Below are 18,036 nucleotides of genomic sequence, written 5' to 3'. Positions count from 1 at the left end.
ACGGTCCTTCATACATCCTTGTCTGTGAGGGACGCAGACCGCCACACCATCCCGGCTGCCTCTCCTTTTCCATTGTTCTCCGATGTCCCTCATCCATCAGAGTTTCCCTGCAGTTTTAGGGGGCCCATAATGAGTCCTTTTTTATGGCTGCCAGAGCTAGACTTGTTAAATTCAGACACAAAACTTTTGAATAGTTTCAACTTTTTGGCTCTAACAATTGTGTCTAGACTAATAGCAGAGTGAAATATCTCTTAATGGGAGCATCTTTTAGCATGCAAACAATGGCTTTCCGCTCTTAATACTGAGATGTGTTGAGTTTGTTTGCATTCTCTTAGTGTGCTACATTTGGGCGTTCGCTGTCTAATTAATCAACCAACTCCTCCCCTCCTCCCCCAAATGCATCTCTTTTGGATTTTCAGGGTAGCTGATTAATACCTGGAGTTCTCACAAGAGCACAATTTAGAATGTTGCCCAGTGAGTCACTCTTGCAATCAGTAATGCTCATTATTACCCATATCCTTTGAGCTGAGCTGGACCAATCACATCGCCGTATCTGATATAGGCGCGTCAGAGGTGAGCTAAACAGATGACGTAGTTATTCGGAAAGCTAAATGTCACGTGTCCGTTGAGTTCTATTAGGTAGCATACGTCACCGTGGCTGCCATATTGCTGCGGGCAAACGCCTTACTGTCTATGGGTAACGCTTGCTCGTAATCAGACACCGGTTTCGCCATTGGCCTCTATAGACCTCTGAAGTTCACCTACAAAAAAGCTACCATCTTTGCCCAAATAAGGAGATCCGGTAACTTGAGATTTTTCTCTATGGGAAAATAACATGGATTTTGAATAATCGCACCTGTTAAACTCTTGCGGGGACGAAGTAATTGTAAATGCAGACGTTTTCCACTACAAAGTTTTGCCCACTGCCGTCTAGTGGATATTGTGATCTTCGATGGGTGAAGATGGCACACTGATCTTTGCTACCCCAGAGCTAAATTACAATGCAACTTGCCATAGGCAGTTAGCTTCAATTTAACACCCGGATCTCCTTATAAGGGCAAAGATGGCAGCTTTGGATCCTTTTTGTAGGCAAACTTCAGAGGTCTATTGGTCATTGCCCCTACCAATGTGGAGGCGCTATTTATATACGTTCTGGAGCCCAGTGCGGCATCTAGCTTTTCAAATATCTATGGGTGCAACATCGAAGACTGGAATCAGTTGGTGAGCATTGGTCATAGTTATCAAATTGTTTTGAGGTCTTGAATCAGTCAACATTGGTTTTATCATGCATTTGCATGCAGTGATCTTTTCAAATGCATGATTGGTCCCGCCCCTTGAGTTGGGCCATTGTCATTACTCATAGCCAGACCCCAAGTCTTCTGTGCATTTGGGTCTGGATTTCCAGGCTATTAATCAGACAGTTTTAGTAGGCCAAATGTTAGAACAATTAATATTGTCACAGAGTACTAACCATGAACTTCAAAACAAGCCTCCTTTGATGCGCTATTATGCAGACCCTCAGAAGAATTCAATCATGATGGGGGAGATGTGTCTGCCCTCGCCCTTGGGTACATTTAACATAACTTTGCCGTGTGAAGAACACATTTGATTTGTGTTGCTTGTTAGCTGCCATTTAGTAGATGGAGGAGCATCAACATTGCCTCAATAATGTAAGAGGCTTGTGATGAGGATGGCTCCTATCGTGCTGCTCTGGAATTTAAATTAAGTGTCAGAAATGCAGAATAATATTACGCCACTGGAGCTCGCTCAGGAATTATTGAAGCGCTCATTTAAATTCTGTAGTGTTGCCTTATTTCTGCTGTAAATTCAAATGTCAGTTTTCCCCCTCGTCGTCTCGGTTTGGGTTGAGCTTAACTTGGCAAACAATAAGTTGGGAGCAAGCGGCTGCTGCGGCACCTGTTTCGGGAGTTTCGGGGAGCTCTGAGTCGTGACATCGTTTTGTCGGTGTAAGTAGATGTTACCCAGGAGATGTCTCTGTTAGTTAAACGGCTGCAAAGCTTAGACGACTCCACCTGTGTGGAAGGTTCTCTTGAATTTGGAGTAGGCTAGGCTCCTAGGAGTGCGTGCCGAGACTTCTTGGCCTACGGTGGAGCGTCTCTCTTCGGAGTTGTAAGAAACCCTGCATTCGGAATACATATGTGTTTGTTTACTTGTAAACAATGGTCACGATTGTCACAGGGGGGGGAAAGATGTTTGCTGTTTTAGCTTACCCATTTGCCATTTTGGGAGAGGCAACACCCCCATGGAGAGTTCATATTGTGCAAACATGACGTGACGAACAGCATGGCCATAGTGACACAGTCAGCCCTGACAGCCCTTAAAGAGTGCCAGCGCACACACTGTCAACACCAAAGGTTGAGGCTTAAAGATCAGTTCACTCGCCAATAAATACAACCCCACTGCGGTTTATATCTCCGCAGGGAGCCGAGGAATGTCAATATGGCACTCGGGCTGAAAGGTGCGCGGCGGAAAATAAGAATGTCCACAGGAGGGGGAAATTGGCAGAGAGGAGGCGAAGACAACAATAGAGATGCTCCTGACATTATGGCTTTCAGAAAAGAGGGGGAAGAAAGGGGAGTAAATGCCAAGCTTCTATTCTTCCTCCTCGTGCCTCTCTTAATTCCTGCAGCCCTCCCAGCGGAAGGTTACGGGGTGGAGGTGTCTGGATCGTGACTGCGAGCTCTCGTCGTGCCAGTGTGAATAAACATGGGCTGAGGCCACAGACAGGAGCCCTCCCGCACCACCTGGCTGGAAGGGGGCAATGGGTTGGGGTTGGGGTTGGGGTTGGGGGGGTGGGGGGGGGGCTCACGTACCCGCCTTGCCCTTCACCTCTGCCGCCCCTCAGGTGCAGGGAGGACAAGGGGCACTCTAGAGTGTTTCGCCTCCGCAATTAGCCTGAGAGGTGGCAGATGATTGGTTGACCGTCATTAAGTCTGCAGCTGCACGGCCAAGGCGGTGGCTGTGGTCAAGTGATGGACTATCTGCCAGGAAGAAGGGAAAGAAAAACGGCAAATCCATGTAGACCGTTTCAAGAGGCTTACTCGGACCGAGTTCCATTATCAGTGTCAGTTGTTCCCACAAACATTCCATATAAGCAATAAGCCCCTAGAGGCCGTAGTTTACACTGACACTGAACAGCTAAGGGGCATTACAGTAGCCTATTATAGAATGAAATGCGGTCAAGGTGTATGTTTGTGTTGGATCTTACAACAGCATAGAATGCAATTCAGGCAATCATAATCAAGGACCAGAACTATCAGTTCTAGGAGTTATCTTAGTGCAGCGGAAGTAGTTTGCGAACAAAATAGAACGTTCAAGCATTGTTTTTGTTTTTCTTATTGAAAGGGTCTATATGTTCCTCATAATAGACCTTTAAGGTCATGGGGGAAAGAGAGGTTCTCCCCATCCCCCATATAGGATGAAAACTAAATAAACCTGTCCACCGACTCCAGCAGGTCTGTCCTCCCAACACTTGCCAACAAAGTCTGGATTTGCAATGTACTGTAGTTGACACACAGGCAGAGTCAGACCGAGGTCACCATATCAGCTGGCTAACCTGTCTCTGCAGGCCAGGCCAATCAAAAGCTGATGTTGCACTGACGCCAAGTTGAATCTTTTATGTGGCGATGCTGCTAATGAACATATCTTAAAAGCAAAGTCTGGTCGGCTTAGCTATGGCTGACAACACATTCACATGTAATTATAAAAAGTGTCAAGTTCCTCGGAAGGGAAATAGTTTGTTGGGCCATGTCCTTTTGATGGTGCTAAACCACAAAGCAAATATAGCGTGGCCTGTCCTAGATAACGGATGTTGTACCCTTAACCCAAGTATGAGTCAACATAGCCCAAAAGCAAAAAGAGTAGTGATCAAATGCATAGCATCTCATATTCAGAAACATAATTCACCATTGCTCTAAGAAGATGCATGAGTGCACTGCTTTCAAATACATTCACCATATAAGCAACATGATGTGCCACTAACTTTTGTTCAGTCAGCAAATGTATAGGCATTTTGTAATGAACATTCAAATTGAGTAATGGAAGCATGCATTGAAATGTTAGTCACATATTATGTAACTAAATTCTATTCACCATGCAAGATAATGTGGTCCCATTACATTGTCAAACTCATGCCAACACTTTCTCTGTGTTGTAAATTTACATTGTGGATCAGGTTTGCATTATTAATTTAGGCTCGCAGACAATTGGAAAGTGATATTGTTTGCGTAACAGATAGTGGTTCTCCATCTCTGAGTTCTGGCCTCTTGATACATAGACCACAAGCGATTAGATTCAGAATCTGGATGCATTGCTGCAAGCAATCATGTTGCATGTGTGTGAACTGTTTTACTCTCAACCAGTTTTTATGCCACTTCCTTTAGGCTACCCTATCAACACATTCATTCTAATTCCATAGGCCTACATCATATGTAGAGATATTATGTTGGCCTATTTAGGCTATATATACAGTGCATCATAATATCGAGTTGGGCCCATAAAGAGAATCTGTAGACGTACTGCCAATCCAATATGACATGCATACATGTCTTCTCAGTGAACTCATAAAAAAGTGGCAAATTATCACAGAGGCAGGTGTGGCCTACAAAATATCAATAATGCGCTTGAGCCTCATAAACGCTGGATCAAATACTGGGAACATTTTAAACACTCTCGTCCACCTGCTCCCCCCGCTGAGTGAAGCATGCACTCGGTAACAGTTAAAGACAGCCTGGGCCTCAGAAGCGCATTTACTCGTCTGAACCCTATCATTACATCCAGACATGCCTGCTCTCACCACTCTGATTTCCATTTCTATTCATGTCTCTGCGAGGTCTCGGACCTAGAAGCTCTGCCGCCTGTCTCATTGCGTGTGTTTTGAGGGAGCGGTAGCCGCACGGTGGACCGTGTGTCAGACACATTTAGATTTCTGCCTTTCATATATCCACCCACACAGTCCCCCTGCAATGTTGGTGTTGACTACTCTGCAGAAACCTGGAGTTTCTCCCCCCCACAAAATACAGAGCAAGAGGAAGACAACAGCAACGAAGACGCACAGCACTTCCTCAAAGCAAAAAAAAAAAAGACGATAACATTTTACGACGAGATCATCTTGCACGGTAACGTTATCTCTTGACAAAACCTTCACGAAAGTTTAGAGGCGCGTAAAAGCTCACATTAACTCTCACTCGAAGACAGGCATTTCAGCGAAGTGGCCATGATTGACTCTTAACAAGATAAATGCTGATGCTGTCATTGTTAAATGCATTTGTAACCGATGCTGCCGAGAAATGACTGCTGCGGGGAAGCTGCCCGACCATGTGGTGCATGGTGAAGATGGCACTTAACGCCCTGTCTGCGGCCCGACATTATAGGCCAAAAGCCTTCGGCATGTGACATACAGTGCTCAAGACGTTCACTCAATCCAATCAGAAAACCATGAAACTCCATTGCACCCTCTGTCAACCACATCCTTCTTCTCAAGTTACGCAAACCCAAAGTTAGTGATGACACGGCACATTCGCCCCTATCACGCGCGTGCGCGCACGTACACACGTAGAGAGTCCACTGAACAGAAGCCAGCAGGTATACTGTACCTGCCAGCCAAGGTGAGCAAACTGCTCCACCCCTTGCACGTTCAGCACTGCAGGAAAGAAACAGCCCTTTCAGACACGGGCTATTCTAGGGACACTTTCAAAGTCAAGAAATAATGAGACACTGCATAGTCTGCCCAGAAACTATTAATACTGGCCATTCATAATCCCAATGCATGCCACATTCCCTTGTTCCATGAAGTGGACATGGATACACACCAGGCCTCTGCACAGAAAATGCTCTCTCTCTCTCTCTCTCTCTCTCTCACACACACACACACACACACACACACACACACACACACACACACACACACACACACACACACACACACACTTACTTTCACAGAGACAGATGGGTCAGGCTACATGGATACACACCAGGCATCTGCATAGAATGCTTGCTTTCTCTCTCTCTCTCTCTCTCTCTCTCTCTCTCTCTCACACACACACACACACACACACACACACACACACACACACACACACACACACACACTTTCACAGAGACAGATAGAGGGGTCAGGCTGCATTCTTTACCTCATTTGAAATGGGCTGATAAATATTTGATACCGCTGCCTAAAGGATGGAAGCATCCAGTGTGGTGCGTTTAAGGGCAACACTCTGCAGTTTAGACAAAGACAATGGTGCAACCCAAAGGACATCTGTTGAAATAATGGGTTTGCATAGAACATCCTTCCATGTTTAGACCTGCAGGTGTGTCTGGGTATTGATGAGCAGGGGATTCAACAGAAATTCTCTGTAAACATTTTCACAATCACTCAGTGTGTGTGTGTGTGTGTGTGTGTGTGTGTGTGTGTGTGTGTGTGTGTGTGTGTGTGTGTGTGTGTGTGTGTGTATGTGTGTGTGTGTGTATGTGCGCGCGCGTGTGCGTGCGTGCGTGCGTACGTGTGTGTGTGTGTGTGTGTGTGTGTGTGTGTGTGTGTGTGAGAGAGAGAGAGAGAGGAGGCAATGGAGGGATATGCATGCTATGCACAGGGAATTGCTAATATAGCCTACGGCATAAAACAAATAAAAACAAATAACATATATCTGAAAAGTTCACTTTTGAGTGAGAATTCAGAGAATGTCCAGAGAATGTAAATAGTTGACACGTTTGTTTGATTAATTCTGACATCAATTAAATTAAATAAGAGCAGAAGAATGCATGCCATATTTTCGACTCTCTCTCTCTCTCTCTCGCGCGCACACACACACACACACACACACACACACACACACTCAGCCACACTTACTCACGCACATACATAAACACACACATATGCACACATTGCGCACACGCGCACACTCAAGTTGAAATACGCGTGCGCGCGCCCACACGCATCTTGTTCTGTGCCTTCACATACATGAATCACCGGGCTTTTCAGATCGCCTGCCCGGTCCTGTGTGTTGCGAAGGTAACTCCGCTTGACACAAACGTGGATTGATGCGGTTTTAGAGCAGGCTTTGGGTGTGCCAAACCAAGCCATGCCCCCCTTTCCCTTTTTTACAGAGGGACCGCCGTGGACTGTATTGTCACGATTTGCTGGAACCAAGCGATAGGTACCCACTTGAATGAAAAAGTAATGGGGGATTCATCAATGTCAGAACGGGGGAAAAAACAGTGCTATGTCGAAAAGCTCCCTCGTCCGAGAGCTGACTCGCAGCAAAAATGTGGAAATCTTTGGCCGCGTACTCACCTTTTCATAGATCATTTATTAACTAATGCCTGGCCTCGACTGAGGAGGTCAGTGTAACCATCCAGTATGGCACTGATAATATTCTCCCGTTAAGATAGATCACACCAGGGCAGGTCGCAGGAAGTTTCAGGAGACAGACGTTCTTAAACTGACGAAGCATGGTCCGAGACTTAACAGTCTGGTTTCACCTTGACCCCACCTGACCTTTTGAGGATGCACTGTCTATCATAATCTACATGTGCCTTTGGTAAGAAATAGGCTACACATTATCTCAAATGTGTCATACACTCAAACTTTCACGACAGACTACTAACAGCGTGGTAATGTAACTCAGCTGGTAAAATATCTACAGTCGTGATAACCTTGGATGGTAAATTAATTGGTTAAACCTGTGACTTCATAGCCTATAGACATAAATGCAATCCTCAGGAAAATCAAAGTTACATCGTTACACTGTCTGGTAGAATATAGCCGAAATGAGCCCACTGCCAATATCTCCCGGCCCCGGCAGTTTAATATTATTCACCAAAATAGAATAGAACTGTCTATTTTATAACTGTCTGATAGGTTTGTAATCATGAATTCCTGTTTAAAAATCGTCAGTCTCTAAAAAACTTGACAGGTTTTCAACCCAAAGTCTGTAATATCCAATTAATGATGAAAGCGCTAAGGAAAATCAAAGTGACAGCGCACATCAGGAGAAAATACTGCGGCAACTAGAAGGGACCTTGGACAACAAAAGGCGGTTCTTTGAATTGCATTAGGATTTGTCTTTTTAGCACGGACTTTATTTCAGATTCAGTCCGAGTGAGAGGAGATAGATGTATAAGTTTAATCATACCATATTCATGTGATTGTTTAGCTATAACAGTCCGCTCGATGTTTTATTTATTTTGTCTTGGCCAACGGTTCGGGTGTACGTTGAAAAGCTACCGAGGCAGGGCTTACTTCACGGATAAGAAGCAGACCACAGGGTTCAGTTCATTGGGGTCCAGTGAGTGTGTGAACCTTCACTTAATACGTGGGAGAGAAAAGGAGAGCCAGAAGAGGCGAGGGGGAGAACCAGAGAGAGAGAGAGAGAGAGAGAGAGAGAGAGAGAGAGATAGAGAGAGAGAGAGGGGGTGTTATTTCTAGTGCCATAATTTAACATCTGTTGGAAAAAGAAGGACGGCTTGTTCGAATGAAACGTGGAACGAATTTTCAGTAACTGCTTCGTGTTAGGAATGTATTGGAGCTTCAGTCCAAGAAACCCAAAAGAGAGGGGCAAGAGGAAGAGTCGTGCGGTTCTACGAAGCTGGTTCAGCAACGCAACCAGGGGCAAGATGTTCTCTTGGATACATTTCTCCATATGCTGATACTACCAGACTTAAGTGGACTACCGATGGAGGCGCAAGGTGAATCCCTGGTCACCGAACGCGAGTTTCTGTCGCTGTAGTTCCATATGCACGATCGACCTCCAAATTGGAGAGTTTTATGGCTCCGGTTGGCAACGGAGTGATTACAAGCAAGGTTTGACAGACATGTGCTGTTGGGAGCAGCAATAATACTCCGCGTCGCACAAGAACCAGCGCTAGCGGTCTGGGAATTTGCAATAAGGGGTTGATTAAAGCAATAAACTGTGCGGAAAAGAAGTGAATCAATGCGCCATGGACGACGAGGCGAAAAACTTCAGGAGATGCTGCGCCGGTGAGAGTCGCTTATTAAATGTCATGAGAATATTTCAGTGATTTGCGAGGTCCACAGTTGACATTATTTTGTTGTTTTTTCAATAATATAACTTTTAATGGTCACCAGAGCACAATGAAACACAAGCTGGAGCGCAGACCGTTGACGGACATTTGTACACTGTGATCAGTTTTAAAGTCATTTGTTTTCGTCGTTTCAACAAATACATATGTTGGACTGCACAAGACCGAGATTGTCATGTTCAGATGCGTTACTTAGTCGAGGACAAAGACAGTTATGGACAGAGAAACGTTTAATTTTTTCAGAATAACGAACACACAGCCATATTGCACCCTTTGACTAATAGTCAATACGCTCACAGTTTTAGTTAAAGGGATCTTTTGATTTGCACTATGATGGAACCTCCACATTGCTCGAAGAAGAGCTTGTCTCTGTCACTACCAGTACCTCGCGAGGGACAGGCAACCCTCAAGCCCCCGCAGCATCTATGGAGGCAACCACGGACCCCCATCAAAATCAAACACCGCGGATACTCCGACACCGACCGGCATCACCACCGGCAAATCGAGCGCTCCAATGCAATGGACACGAGCGATCGACCGGGACTTAAGAAGTCTCGAATGTCCTGGCCCTCGTCCTTCCACGGAACTACAAGCGCCTCCATCGGGAATTGCGTGGGAAATAAACGGTAAAGTAGAAAGTTCTGTGACACTTCCCGTTGACCGTGATATGTTGTAATTAAACAAAGGTGCCCTGAAAGCAGGCCCAAAACTGTTTGGGAAAATCTATGATTTCGGCGGTAAGGGTTAACTGCTGTGAAGTGCTTTGTTTAGTGAGGCGGGACGCGTGGGTTTCTTGGTGATGATGCGTTATGCGTAAACTCGCCGTGTTTGGACATTGCAGCGTGGATGACTCCGAAGCGCTTAAAGTCTGACAAGTAGCCTATCTCACCGCCCACTCGCAAGCAGCAATAAATACAAATATAGTGTTCAACGCCATTTTTCTGTCAACGTTAAACAAATAGCGTTGATAAAAGCGAGATAATGCAGTCTGCGGGCTTAAATGGGTTTCAAAGGTCTAGTGGGTGCTATGGTGCGTGAGCGTCTCTGGCACCGTGTTTGATGTTCCTCTGCGTGGTTCAGGATCCACAACTGATCATTTCCTGCGGCTTTATGAAATCAGCGAGATCATGTGTATCTCTCCTAAGGCTTATTGTATGACGCTGGAAATACTTACCACATTCTAAGCCTTTGGTAATGAAATGTACAGTACTCTTCGTTCCATCGACCATGTCGCTGTAAGCACACCTTTGTGCTTGTAATAAGAAATAACAAGTAACATCTCACATAAACAGTCAAACTTTAAATATCTAACGCAGTGTGTTCCACTTTATGTGCCACTGAGAAAACAGAGTTATGCTGTATCCACACCCTGCACACAACTAGACTGAATTGTCTTTTTTTTTATGTTCAAAACAGGTTGATGGATAAGACAGTGCTAAATCACAGTACACATCTCGTCTCATTCATACTGCAGCAATAAAGTGCTGTTGCTGCTACTGTTGCTACTGCCATCACTGCTGCTGCCGTGGAAGAGAGATAAAAATCTGTGTGTGTGTGTGTGTGTGTGTGTGCATAGCGGAGAGGCGCTGTGGCAAACAGGATGATTATTACTGTAACAACCGAGTCCTGTGAGCGCAATTGGTCTCTGGGGAGGCTGGATGGCCGGGGCTTGGCTTGCGTCCTGTCAGGGTCTTTTTTTTCCTTTTCTGGTGTGCACCGGGGCCACAGACGGGCAGCGCGGCAGGCTCCCGGGAGCTCGGCCAGCTCGGGGGGCTGATGGGATTCGGGAGTCTGATTTGTATTCCAGTCCTCCGGACACGCTCCCAGCCAGTCCGCGCATTAGTGCTACGGCACCGGGTCTGGCTTCTGTGCTCCCACTGAGAACATAGAAGCTCAAAGGGGAGATGTAATGTCTCTCTCTCTCTGTGTGTGTGTGTGTGTGTGTGTGTGTGTGTGTGTGTGTGTGTGTGTGTGTGTGTGTGTGTGTGTGTGTGTGTGTGTGTGTGTGTGTGTGTGTGTGTGTGTGTGTGTGTGTGTGTGTGTGTGTGTGTGTGTGTGCGTGCGCGTGTGTGCATGTCTGCGTGTTTGTGTGTGTGTGTGTGTGTGTGTTTGTGTGAATGTGTGTATTGTGTATATGTGTCTGTGTGTGTGAGCAAGTGCACGCATGTTTCAGTGTGTTCATGTGTGTGTGTGTGTGTGTGTGTGAGAGAGAGAAAGAGATGGTGTCCTAACTCGTGTGTGTGTGTGTGTGTGTGTGTGTGTGTGTGTGTGTGTGTGTGTGTGTGTGTGTGTGTGTGTGTGTGTGTGTGTGTGTGTGTGTGAAAAAGAGTATGTCCTAACTGTATGTGTGTGTATGTGGTGTGTGCTTGTAAATATGAGTGTGTTTGTGATGAGTGGAAAGAAGTGGCAGTATAATGGTATAATGTGCAATTAGTCAATCCTCTCCTCCGATTCCCCTCACTCTCTCTCTCACTCTTTTTTCCTCCCTCCCTCGTTCTCTCCGCAAAAGACACTATCATTAGTGTTCCCAGTCAGCATGTGGTGTATAGGTCTCTCTATGTGTGTTGATTCAACCATTTACTTTCAGATTTCATACATCTGTCTTCTATATGTCTTACATATGAAGTGCTTAGTGTGTGGTGTGTGTGCTTAGTGTGCGTGCTTAGTGTGTGTGTGTGTGTGTGTGAATGCGTGAGTGTGTGCTCATGTACTTGCTCATAGTGTGTCTCTGTGGCTCCGGGGTAGTGAGTTGGAGTGGGCTCGAGATGATAATAAGGTTTGTTGCAACCCTGCTCAGAAACCAGGGAAGAGGAGCGAGGAGGAGGCTTCGGGAGAGATATGTGTGTGTACAGAGGCGTAGGATGTTTACTGTTTGACATAGTGGGGACCAAACATGGGGTTGGGGTGTCAGTTTTTTTTTTTCTTTTTCGGGGGGGTTGTGACTGTGGGTCATTCATGCGTTGAATTTGAAGCAGAACTATAATAAGGAAATGTAATGAATGTTTGTCCAATTGTTCTGCTCTGGAGCTTAGCCGTGCAAAGAAACTAGGCCTACATTTTTCCACTTGTAAGACCTATCTAGAGGGAAATTATGCATTTGCAATTATTTTTTTTTAAAGCCAAATAGGCTACTTCATTATTTCTTTACTTACTTAAGTAAATTAGCCTTAAAACAAAACCAGATTAATATCAAAACAATGGCACTCTGAGACAAGATAGATCCTTTATTTGTCAACATTAGCTTGAAGTTAGCTTGTACATTAGCTTGACAGTCTGTAAATAGAACTGCCCCAGTGTCCAAGTGAACTGACCCTATTTAATCAAGGGTGTAGTGGTGAAAAAGAGGTGGTTAAATGATAGATTCTATGATCATGCAGACCACAATACGGTCACTGGTAAGGTGGAACACAACATACTGATGTAGGCTATATGTATTAGAGCCAAGTTCAGTGAATGCGGCAAAGAGCAGCTAAATGAAAACAAGTCATACACTCTTAAAACGAATGTGTTGAAAACAACACATCTCTATGTCCATTTGTTACGCAATATGTGTTGAAAATAACACATAAAATAACGTCTGTTGTCTGTGTCTCTGTGTGCAGATAGGGAAAACACAGTTTCCAGCCAACACATTCGTTTTAAGAGTGTAGGAGAGTAAGTTCAGTTATTAAGTGTTAATACGTGTTGCGTGTTATGAGTGTTATGAGTTATTAAGTTAAAAATAGACGTTCTTCTGAAATTCTGTAGCTGGGTCGTGGTTGTAGCGTGGTTTGAGCCACATCGGGGGCATGGAGGCAGTGTGGCTGCTCTAACCCGTTAACATGGATGCGGAACTCAAATCAATGCCCCGATTTTATTTATCGTTTATCACTTTTTGAAATCCTCAAATATCGAAGTATCGGTCTTCAAAATTCCATATCGGCCGGGCTCTAATATGAATCCTGACCAGACTGACTAGCTATAATGAATTAATATCAATACCACTGAAATAATTTATTTAGCATGCATTCAGAGTGTAGGTGTCCAGTCCGAATGCTATAGCCTACCTACACCTTTAAGTTAGATTGAATTAAACTAATACTATATCTGACTGTGACTTCCTCTCTGTTCCTGTATATGTGTGACTGTGTGTGTCTGAGAGAGACAGAGAGACTTGAGATTCTGTGTGTGTGTGTGTGTGTGTGTGTGTGTGTGTGTGTGTGTGTGTGTGTGTGTGTGTGTGTGTGTGTGTAGTGTGTGGGAGTGTGTGGGAGAGAGAGAGAGAGAGAAAGAGAGAGTGTGTGTGTGTGTGTATATGTATGTGAATTTGTAGGGGAGGAAGAGGAGAGGCAGACTGTGGTCTCACACAGTTGCGCAAGTGTTATTTCTATCCGTTTCATTTGTTAGGCCGATGTTCTGCCGGCGCCGCACTGACAGCTAAAGAAAGACAAAGAGTGAAGCTACAGTTCGGCCCCTGCACTCCTCTCATCTCCTCTCCTCTCCTCTCCTCTCCTCTCCTCTCCTCTCCTCTACTCCCTTCTCCTCTCCTCTCATCTCCTCTCCTCTACTCCCCTCTCCTCTCCTCTCCTCTCATCTCCTCTCCTCTCATCTCCTCTCCTCTCCTCTCATCTCCTTTCCTCCCCTCTCCTCTCCTCTCCTCTCCTCTCCTCTCCTTTCCTCTACTCCCCTCTCCTCTCCTCTCATCTCCTCTCCTCTCCTTTCCTCTACTCCCCTCTCCTCTCCTCTACTCCCCTCTCCTCTCCTCTCCTCTCATCTCCTTTCCTCTACTCCCCTCTACTCCCCTCTCCTCTCCTCTCATCTCATCTCCTTTCCTCTACTCCCCTCTCCTCTCCTCTCATCTCATCTCCTTTCCTCTACTCCCCCTCCTGTCATCTCCTCTCACCTCCCCTCTTCCCCTCTACTCCTCTCTCTCCTCTCTTCTCCTATGCTCTCTTCTCTTATGTTCTGCTCAGCTCTCCTCTCTTCCTCTCCTATCTTCTCTCTTCTCCTTTACTTTCCTCTCCTTCCCTCTGCTTTCCTCTCCTCTTCTCTGCTCTCCATTGGTCTTCCCTTTTCTCCTCTCCACTCCTCTTCTCTCCACTCCTCTCCTCTTTTCTTTTCTTTTCTTTTCTTCTCTTCTCTTCTCTTCTCTTCTCTTCTCTTCTCTTCTCTTCTCTTCTCTTCTCTTCTCTTCTCTCCTCTCCTCTTCTCTTCTCTCTTCTCCTCTCCTCTCCTCTCCTCTTCTCTTCTCTTCTCTTCTCTTCTCTTCTCTTCTCTTCTCTTCTCTTCTCTTCTCTCCTCTCCTCTCCTCTCCTCTCCTCTCCTCTCCTCTGGCTGTTTCAATAACTGCTGTGGTGCCTGCTGCTGCTTTTCCTGTGTCATCTGCTGCCCCATCCACCCCCACCCCCAGGGTAGACTCAGCTCAGTCCAGTGTGGGTGACTGGCTGCGTCTCAAACCGCTAGTACACTGCTGTGCACTGAGCGCTTACTTCCATAGTGCCCACTTTTCGATGGTTAGTATTGTCCCAATAGGAACACTTATGTTAAAACACTTAGTGGAAATGACGGCCGTTGGTGCCTGTTTAATGCGAGTAGTGTCCATCGTTACACTCTTTTAACTTTTTAACCATTATTAGGGCGTCATCGGGTACTTTTTTGGGTCATCTGCACTAATATACTTAAACTGAGTATTTGAAGTGTGCAAGTATAGGCGCTTTGAGACACAGCCTCCGTCTCATATGCCGCTGCTTGTTCAATAAAACATTAGTGGCACATGCCCTGTTTACTAGAGACTGGGTAGTATAGGAACACCTCCCACACGGAAGAAGAGAAGAAATCTATTTTTCTCTCTCTCTCTCTCTTTTTTTCTTCCTGTGCCCAGGCCACTGGCCTTGGTTTCTCAAACCGCCTCAGTGTTGCTGCAGATGGGGATGTAGAAACTTCCTCTGAGGCTGTGGCTTGCCATCAAGCAAGCTTTGTGGAAATGTGCAACTTGTGCCTTTCAAAAACGTATAGAAAAAGATTTGAAAATGTATGGCTACCATATTAACCTTCCAAAACTATCTCTGATCCTTAAATGCAGTGCCAGTGCAATGTCTGACCATGTTATGACTGCACTGGTTGGTGTTGTTGTTGAAATATCTGCACAGGCTTAGACTAGTAGGACTAACTTCTGTAGCAGCATCTGAATGGTTGGGAATTATCTTTTTAAAGGGAGAGCTATCCTCCTGCATGTTTTGGTGCTTGCCTGACATATTGATGGTAGCCCACTCCCCCATCAAATTATACGGTGAGTTTGTATGAATGTTATCACGTCCCATGGCCCAATGCACTCTGGGAGCTTTCCACTAAGGAAAGAATGACCGCTGAAAAGAAGAACAGCTCAGCCTGCAGTTCTGTTGCTATGGTTACTCGTTTTGTGGATGTGTAAAGTAGATACATTTTGCCCAAAAAGGCAAAGGGAAGTCTGTCTCCCTGATGTGTGGTGTGTTGATTGAATATGTACGAGTAAACATATTTGTTGTTTTCCACCGGGGCTGATTTGCCAGAGCTTGTCTCACGCCACCACACCGTAATGAGTGAGTTGCCGTTTCTTCTTTTTGTGTGCGCAGAAATCAGGTTGTGTCTCTCTCTTCAAACAGAGATCAAGGTTTCTCTTCTTCGCTCTCTCACTCTCTCTCTCTGGAGCTGTCTTATCCTACTTTCCACGTATTTCCCTCCCTCTCTCACGCCTACTTCTCTACGTTCTGCCTTTCCGTGGATAAAGACTTGGGGAGCTCTTTTGGCCACTGATTTGCTGGCTGCCAGGCTCGTTAAGCTGGTAATTAGAACCTGTCATTAATTACCTTAACAGCTGTACCATGCGGTTCACACTTACTGTAGTGTGCATACCGCAGGGTAAGTACATACTTCACAAATCCACCCACAATCCACACCTGGGAATTCAGAGCATACTGAAAATACAATGAGGGGGGAAAAAAAGCTCTGTTGTTTCTTCCCAGATCCCATCATTTCACGATACCTTTGTGCCACGCTCACATCATATACGCTTGTATTTGACATTTTCAGCCACAAAAGGGCTACTGCTAATGTCAACATTTCCATGGTGTTTGATGACTTCTCGCACCCTGATGCTATTACGTTGACAGAATAATGTGGAGAAATATCATTGAAATGGAGGGTAAAAAGGAGGAGCAGAGAAACGAGGGAGGTTCAGCAAATCAAACTAGACACACATTTATACACACTCTTCCAGTTTACAGGATGGTAGCCAGATTAAATGTGTTACAGTACCTTCGAGGCCCTCATGCCAGAACACGTTTCATTAGTTTAAACCACTTTTTTGTATGCATTGCTATATTGTAAAGAGGGTTGTATATGTATATTATGATTTTGTTCCCATAAAAAAGCAACATTTAGATTTAGATATAACATCCCCCCAAGAGAGACAATGAGCAATAAGAATACTGTAGATTGAGAAGAAAGGGTAATTGAGATTATAAATTGAGCTGAAATTGGACTTGGGTTGAGACAAGAGCAGGGCTATTTCGCAGCTTAGAACTAATGTTAGGGGGCTCAAGAGAAACTGGCGAGATCTTTTATGTTACATTATGTTATGTGCTTCCGCCGTGGTTTCAGTAAGTGCTAGTTAAATGCCTTGTCTTACAATGTCGAGCACTGAGATGCTTTTCCACCTCTGATTTGGCCTTGGGAAAAACGGTGGCTTGTTGAAGCAACACGTAGCCGCACACGCTCAGCGTTGGCTTTCTCACGCTCTCCCATCCACCTGTGTGCTGGTGGCTCTTTTGAACATCCTTTCGCCTTCTCTGTATTCAGTCCGTGGATATACTGTATTATTATTATTATCACATGGCACATGTGTCAGTTTGACTGATTCCTTAGTCTCTCTCATCTCCAACGTGCTTTATCATGAAAAAAAAGATCTATAGCTATTTTGCAATAAACCCCAGGCTTTATCTAGCACTCAATCACATTGCTTGTGATTCTGTCTTCTCGCCCATTTCCAGACATCAGTGTCACTCCACGTCTCGATTTGATACACACTCAATCTCTAACAAGTCTCTCTCTCTCTCTCTCTCTCTCTCTCGCACGCTCACTCTCTCTCTCCATTCGGTCTCTCTCTAGTAATAACATAGTCCATTTGATGCTTTGTCCACTGTAATTACTAACTTCGATCTTGACAATTCTCAATCATTCTGCTGGTGCGTTATCTTCAGGTTTTCTTCTCCCTTGCCTATTGACTGTGTACCTCTTTCCTCTCTCCGCTGTTCTCTCACTCTGATTCTCTCTCTCTCTCTCTCTCCTGCTACCTCTCTCTCTCCATTGTGTGGGCCTGTTTTTTCGCCCAGGTCCCTGAAGCCTCTCGGATTCTCTCGGATATTTCTGCTCGTACTTACCGCTGTGTTAATCACATGGCTGGATCTGTCATTTCTTCCCACTCTCACACTCTTGTCCTCTGAGATCATCCTTCCCCCCATCTCCATCTCCATCTCTCTCTCTCTCTCTTTCTCTCCCTCTCTCTATCTCCATCTCTCAATCTATCTCACATTCATGAATCTCAATACCCCAGCTACCCCTCACCCCCCCCCTTCTCAATTTCCCCTGGCGTCTTGGTGAACTGCCCACCGTTAAACATTGTGCAGTCGCTTATTACTTCTCATGGCCCCCTGAAGGCACACCTCTATAAATGATACAGCTGCCTCCCACAATGCCTCTCTCTCTCTCTCTCTCCATCCCACCCCGCCTCGTTTCCACCGCCCCTCCGCCTTCGCTCCACCGTTCCTCCGCCGTTCCTCCGCCGCTCAGTGGCTTAGAAAGGTACACTAGCTGATAAGTCATTGCCGCCGAGAGCCTGCACCCCCCCCCCCCCCCTCTTATTCAGATATTCTCACTCAGGCGCGCTAGCGTTGCTACGGCTAAGCTTAATAAACAAGGTCATTCCAGACCTGCCGCATTGTGAAGTGGCATTCGCGGGGC

The 18,036-nt window shown here is 45.5% G+C and overlaps 1 protein-coding gene across 1 annotated transcript in view; it reads left to right on the top strand.

Annotated features, from left to right (window-relative positions):
• The first annotated feature begins 7,430 nt into the window (after positions 1 to 7,430).
• Positions 7,431 to 18,036, top strand: part of pde4a (phosphodiesterase 4A, cAMP-specific) — a 59,825-nt gene continuing 49,219 nt past the window's right edge. The window contains exon 1 of the mRNA XM_062532830.1: positions 7,431 to 7,559. Coding sequence (XP_062388814.1) covers positions 7,549 to 7,559 — 11 coding nt within the window. The 5' untranslated portion in view covers positions 7,431 to 7,548. The remainder of the gene's footprint in view (positions 7,560 to 18,036) is intronic.

The sequence above is a fragment of the Sardina pilchardus genome, chromosome 3 (assembly GCF_963854185.1).
Source record: "Sardina pilchardus chromosome 3, fSarPil1.1, whole genome shotgun sequence".
Taxonomy (NCBI): Eukaryota; Metazoa; Chordata; class Actinopteri; order Clupeiformes; family Clupeidae; genus Sardina; species Sardina pilchardus.
Note: the sequence above shows the minus strand (reverse complement) of the source record. Positions and strands in the feature narration are given on the sequence as shown.